This window comes from Sinocyclocheilus rhinocerous, unplaced genomic scaffold (assembly GCF_001515625.1).
Source record: "Sinocyclocheilus rhinocerous isolate Xijiao unplaced genomic scaffold, SAMN03320098_v1.1 scaffold1201, whole genome shotgun sequence".
Classification (NCBI taxonomy): Eukaryota; Metazoa; Chordata; class Actinopteri; order Cypriniformes; family Cyprinidae; genus Sinocyclocheilus; species Sinocyclocheilus rhinocerous.
This window is the reverse complement of record NW_015654059.1, coordinates 1,502,607-1,509,500: the sequence shown is the minus strand read 5'-3', so window position 1 is coordinate 1,509,500 and position 6,894 is coordinate 1,502,607. Positions and strand designations below refer to the sequence as shown.

The 6,894-nt window shown below is 38.9% G+C and overlaps 1 protein-coding gene across 1 annotated transcript; it reads left to right on the top strand.

Moving 5' to 3' along the window:
- Positions 1–376: 376 nt before the first annotated feature.
- Positions 377–1,735, top strand: LOC107716660 (uncharacterized protein C11orf96 homolog). The gene has a single exon (XM_016523159.1). The coding sequence runs from the start codon at positions 613–615 to the stop codon at positions 979–981; it is 369 nt and encodes a 122-aa protein (XP_016378645.1). The 5' UTR covers positions 377–612; the 3' UTR covers positions 982–1,735.
- The last annotated feature ends 5,159 nt before the right edge of the window (positions 1,736–6,894 follow it).

Below are 6,894 nucleotides of genomic sequence, written 5' to 3'. Positions count from 1 at the left end.
TTTAGTGAGATTTGCCCCCACATGTATTTGTACAGTATGTTGTGTACATTTCTCCAAAGGGTTTTGTCTTCTAACTACCTTTTGTTTATCTCTTCTTTGCCCATGACCTCTCACTCCCCATTTTTCTGTTCCTGGCCATTTGTTTATTTCTCCCTTTTCTGATTCTCTCTGTTAGAGCTGCATATATCTTCTTCCCTCCGGCCCCTCCCGCCTCTCCTCTTTCCCAACTCCCTCTCTGGCTGGCATTTATTTCAAGGATCTGACTCGGAGGGACTGGTATGGCAGCCGGAACTATGACGCTTCACAGTGGGTGGGCGGAGCCAGAGCGGAGTGGGGAGATGTTAGGGGAGTGAAGCAGTATAAAAGCCAGAGCTGTCAGTGGCACGCTCAGAAACCACAGACAGATACAGACAGAGAGAACTGAGATTCACCTCACTCATCTTCTGGAAGTTGTCTTCTCAAGCCATTTGTTAGCTTCACCTTCTGTCAAATATTGACAAGAAGGATACAAGCAAAGCTACTTGGAATCCTTCACCACAGGGAGACCTGGAGAATTGCAAGTCTCTCCAAACATCTCAGAAGCCGAACCCTCAACCCTTGCCATCCAGATTCATGGCTGCACGTCCGATGGAGACGGTGGGTTTTGCCGTTCTACCCGCACACATCTTGGCGTCCGCCATGGAGGAGTTTCCCCAGCAGCTACCCGTCCCCAAGTGTCTGGCTCGGGGCCGAAACCGTCCCCGGCGGCCCCGAGACGCCCGCTTTAAGACCCAGCCGGTGACTTTTGCGGAGATCGCCGAAGTGGAGGAGGAAGGGGCTTCGCCTCTGGAGGAAGAAAGGGCGAGACGGTCCTTCCTTCAGTCACTGGAGAGCCTCAGGAGAAGCACACAGACTTTGCACCACGCAGGATCCACGCAGAGCTGCCGCGCCGCGTCTGCACAGGCTAGTCTGGACTCCAGTGACTCAGACTCGGCACAATGAGAGAGAGAGAGAGAGAGAGGAAGGTCTGAAGGATGACAGGACTGGAATTCAATGTATTTCGCACATATCTTCCTGTTAAATTCCTCATTCACAGCCATTAACCTATAGTAGTTATGCATTTATGTGCAGATTCCAGTTGAGTAACACTGGCACAGTGATTGTTTAGCTCCTCTGCAAGAGCAAAGTTGTAGCATGTTGGAAGATTTCAGAAACCACTTAAATGCTTATGCAAATTCCTTTTTTATTGTATGAGACTTGAGGACTGGTGAGGTTTCATCTGTAATGAACTTGACAAGAGACAGAGGACGTACCATGTCTGATTCCATTTTAATAGACTAATCCCTTGTGCCTGCTTAAGATTGCACAGTCCAATGGGTTCTTCACTGCTGGGCAGGATGTAGACTGTCACATTTTGTTATAATTCATTGCTGTGCTGACGAACAAGCTAAAAGAGGTATAACAGAGATGTATTTTTTACAGAAAATAAGGTTTCAAACCCTGATGTCTAAGTCTGCCAGAATGGTGAACTTACTAATGAACTCGATGAGGAGCAATTTATTGTACTTTTCAAATGTATCTTATATTTATTCACAGATTATTTTGATATAACATAGTGATTTTAGAGAATTGTTCTGTTGACACTGTGGACTTGTAAAGTCACTATCACTGTACGTAAGAGAAAAAAGCCTTTATACTTCGATTTGACTTGCTTTGTTAATTTGTTTCATACTTTCTTTCGGTAGTTATATAAATAAACTTTATAACATTGGATTCATCGTCTCATTTGTCTTTTGATGAAATTGTGCTGTTTACATCAGCAAACCAATTTACAGATATATATAATAATTATATAATGCTAAATAGTTAGAAAGTGTTTCATAAATGAACATAAAGCGATGAAAAAATTTTAATCTGTGATTAAATAAAATACAAAATTAAAGCTAAATGAGCAAGAGAACATGAAAATAAAACTGTAAAGTCATTGTGACAGTTCTTAAATATCAAATTCTAAATATGCATTTGTACTTTTATTTGATTTTCATTATCTTTGTTTATATATATATTTTTAATTAGTATTGTTATATTATTATTTTTCTTAGTGTGAAGAACATTTTCATAATCGAAAGAACCTATTGTACAATAGAAAGGTTTCATTGATGTTAAAGATTTTTTTATGGAACCATAGATGACAATAAAGAACCTTTATGGAAATAAACTAAAGTCCAGTTATGAATCTTAATTACATAATATAATGAACTATTACGGCTTCTCACAATAATGATCATGCATGATCTCAGATGAGAGCAGGTGTTTACACTGTGTCCACATCCACAGCACAAAAACACATTTCATTGGTCTCTATCTGGACTCCCTCAACGTGTAACTTCTATCAGCCAGTACAGATGCCATGTAAAAATAGCATCTCTCTGACTTGCCTTCTGATCTAGTTACATTTTAGGAAATCATGCCTCTCCATCCAGCTGGGGATCCTGCAGTGTTGTGAAAGACTATGCTTGACACCAAAACAGTGTGACTGGGTTTATTTATGTGTTTTAGGGATTACCCTTCAACCCAGTGTAGCGTCTGGACCAATCAGACACACCATTTCTCATTTGGAAAAAACAGACCTTGTAGCTCAGCTTCGTCCAGCATGTTTACACAATAAAGCCAATATATAAATATATATATATATATATATATATATATATATAATGCACACAGTCAAATGCCTTGCCTTTTTTAAAAGTATACTCCATTATATAGCATGCACGAACACAGGCACTCAACACGTGTGCTGGAAAGTTTCATTATCGTCCAGTGTCTGCACTATTTCTCTCCGGATGTTACGTGCGTAAAAAAAACAAAGTATAATTTGGGCTTAAAGGTCTAGTTCACCCAAAAATGACCCTGTACAGACAGCAACGCAACTAACACGTTCAAGGCCCAAGGTAGTAAGGACATCGAGGATGTACTACGAGAATGCTTTTTGTTGCCAAAGAAAACAAAAACGACTTTATTCAACAATTTCTTCTCTTCCGTGTCAGTCTTCACCACACATTCACGACAGACCCACGACGTATGCATGTGCATTCCTCTGCTAGTAAACAAGGCGCAGCGCATGCATGTTCTACGTCAGAATGCTGGCTCCTGTGTCAGCAGCACCACACGCATGAGTCGTGGTACTGTCATGAACGCGTGTCGAAGACTGACACGGAAGAGAAGAAATTGTTGAATAAAGCCATTATTTATAATTCTCGTAGCTTCATAACATTACGGTTGAACCACTGATGTCACATGGACTATTTTAACATGTCCTTACTACCTTTCTGGGCCTTGAACGCGGTAGTTGCGTTGCTGTCTATGCAGGGTCAGAAAGCTCTCGGATTTCATCAAAAATATCTTAATTTGTGTTCCAAAGATGAACGAAGGCCTTACGGGTTTGGAACGACATGAGGGTGAGTAATTAATGACAGATGTTTTGATAACACCACACCGTCGGATAAATCATCCAGTACCGCCGCTCCCAATATGCAGAGTACGCAGTTTGCGTAGGGCACCAACTCCCAGGGGGGCGCCATCCCAGTTGCTCAAAAAAAAAAAATTCGTTCTATATTAATATTAACATATACATATACATTAATAAAAATATAAACATGAACGTATATACAATTTGAATTTTTTTTACGGTGAACGCAATAAGCAGTAGGCTAAGCACACGTGATGCGCCATTCCCGCATCTGCGCCCGTGCCCGCCCTCACCTCATGTTTGCATCTGACTGCAAATGATCATAATTGATGGAAAACTATGCCCGGAAAAAAGACATCATCAGTCCGGCGCCGAGAAAAGAAAAAGTTAAAAAGCCCAAGATGAAGCCCCTGTATCATTTTCATGTACGTTCATAATCCTGTGAAACTTTTTTGTCTGTTGACATTAATAACGTGTTTTAATGTTGATATAATAATTTCACCGCCACCAACTCATCTGCCTTAATATTCTCTCTGAGTTTCCATGTTCCCTTACGAAAATTAACCGAAACGAACGAAAACGTAACGAAACCGTAACGAGAGAAAAAAATCATGGTTCTTGTAGCCATGGTAACCACAAATTAACCATGGTTTTGTTTACTTCAAATAATAATTAACAAAGAAGTATCAGATAGCCTAATATTTTTTTGTGGTAATAAAAACAGACCTAAGCGAACAACAGCCTTTAAATGACTTAAAATGCATTATATAAAAACAATGAGACAATAATTATTGGTTAATTAATAATAAATAATCATATGGTTTCATTGAATAACACTTTTAAAATACATAATGTAATACAAAATAAATAAACAATTTACAAATGCCTGCAAAGGGTGCCAAAGGTAATTGCTGTTGTTACACTTACAGGACTATCAAATCCTTGTTTAATATTGACCAAACATTTAATTCAAATATCCACTTAATCTTTCATTTTTGGCCACCTTTTTGCGATAGAATTGCTACAGCCTGCTTCTATAATTTCTTCAACAAAAACATATGGACATCACAACCCTTACAAAAATTAACATGGTTTTATCATAAAACTGCTTAATTTTTTTTGGTGTGATTTCTGAATGCTTGAGACTATAAAATCAATCAGACAACTGTATTAATAAAATCATAGGCATAGGAGGTAGGCATAACTGTTTTTTTGTTTGTTTGTTTGTTTTTTGTTTTTGTTTTTTTGTTAAAACTAGTGGTCGACCGATATATAACCTCGGCCGATATTTGGAATTTTTTAAATATCGGCAACGGCCGATAAGTCTTTCTGTGTGGCCGTTGTTTTTCAAAACGGATTATGACACCATATCGTGCATTTATGCTTCCTCTTTAAGACAAGTCACTCAGATGTACTCAGATGCACTCAGTAAAATGACCAATCGTCATTCACTTTCTAACATGACGCTACGTTGTGTTACATAAAAAGTATATTTTATTAAAGTTCTATTTTGACCCCTATAGTAGGTGTTTTTGTTTACTTCCATAATATTTGGGGGAGGGGGCACAACAATACAGTTTTGCTTAGGGCACCCATTTGGCCAACAGCGGCCCTGAAATCATCCTATGAATAGCTCACATCGTTGTCACTGGCACGCATAATAAAATGTATATAAGAACATATTTAAACATACAAAATAAACTTTAACTGTTTTTTCTTCAGAGGAAATATCCTTATTTATCTCTCCTTTCTGCGGCAAAGCGCCTCAGTAACCTACCTTGCGTGGTGTGGTTGCCATGGTGATAGTGAGGTCAAAGAAATATGATGTTTTGGAACTGTTGGGAAAACAAACGTTATGTTAATTTCCTACAGACTGTCTTGTCTCCTCCTATCCGTTCCCCCTCTCTCTTTCTTAATCAGTCGATTTACATTTAGGCCTTGCTTAGTGCATGAAATCTAAATACACCCTTTTATTGATATGCATTATTTCTGAAGCTTTATTTTCAGACCCTTTTCAGAACTAACACCATTTTTGCGCTTCATAAAAGTTCAAATATAAATATGACGCTGCAGATTTAGGTGAATGCAGGAGTGCTGCCCAATGCCTAATGTGCAGTGAACAAAAACAGCCTTCAATTAAAATGTTCCCAGCAGGCATTTGGACTGGCCCCACTGTTCTTGGTTATATAACAAATTGTTCTTATCGCTTATTCCTTGCCGAGAGAAGATCTGAAGAAAATTTTCCTGAAAAGGGAGTGCGTCAAGGAAACCATCAGGGTTAATAGACTCTTTCCAAGTCTATTAAATTAACACAATTGAATCAATTGTATTTTGTAACACACCCTCTTTGCATTTGCATCCTCAACTCAAAATATAAGTATATAATCCTATTGTGTCAAGACTGTTTATTTCAATGTTGACATGGCAAAAATAATTCAAGTGAGTGGGCTTGAAATGTGCCTGAATCATTAGAGGAAAACAGTGACTCGTGTTTACAGGCCAGTGTTTATTAAATATATTGCTAGTGACAAGTTGGGCTGATGGGCAAGAATGATTAAATACTCAGGAAAACGAAGAACTTGTCCCCTTTTTGGAAACACTTAAATCCATCTTCACGACATGGCACTCAACAGACTATCATAAGCTAGATTTTGTACAAATAAGGGGTGTTTTGCATTCATTTTCTTGCTCATTCGCCTGACTTTTGAGTCTCGTTCTGCTCACTGAGCGTGTTGCCTGTTCAAGGCTGTCTGGGTTCTGTCTGCAGAAGCATTCGTTTGCTGAATCCCTGACCTACATTCTCATACGCCGCGAAGCAGAACCCTTTGGGCTTTGGGTCAGAACCAAAAGGCACATAACTGGAAGCGCTGTGTTGCCCTTGTTCTCCCAGTGTCTGTCAGTTTCTCTCATTGATCTGTCTTAAAATGATCAGGGATACTGAATGAGCAGAGGGTAACCTATTTACACACACTCTCATTTCCTCAAACCATCAATGAGGGCGGTTGGCAATTGATGACATGCAAGAAATTATTAATATACGTGTCAGGGGAAACAAAAAGATCAATACTATGAGTGTTATTTATGGTGTTGTACTTCATTTTTACCATATAAATAGCCATCTAATTCCATTCTGCATAGATGCAAGGAGGTTTTTTATGCTGTAGAGTTTCTGATATTTGTGAGACTGTTGAAATTATTTTCAAATAGAAAATGTTTATCTAAAGCCATCTTGTGTCTGTGATTATGACTGGGAACTTATCTGGGCCTTCTTTTAATGCGCTGCTGACATTTCCATTTTGTGTATTGACGCAGAGATAACCTAGTTTGGGAGTTTTGTGCCAAAGCAAACAACTCTATTCTCCAATGGCTTGATAGGATGTAAAATCTTTCCTATTTTACCCTGCCCTTTACTCTGTAAGTCATATTCTGTTGATGGGAGCAAGGGA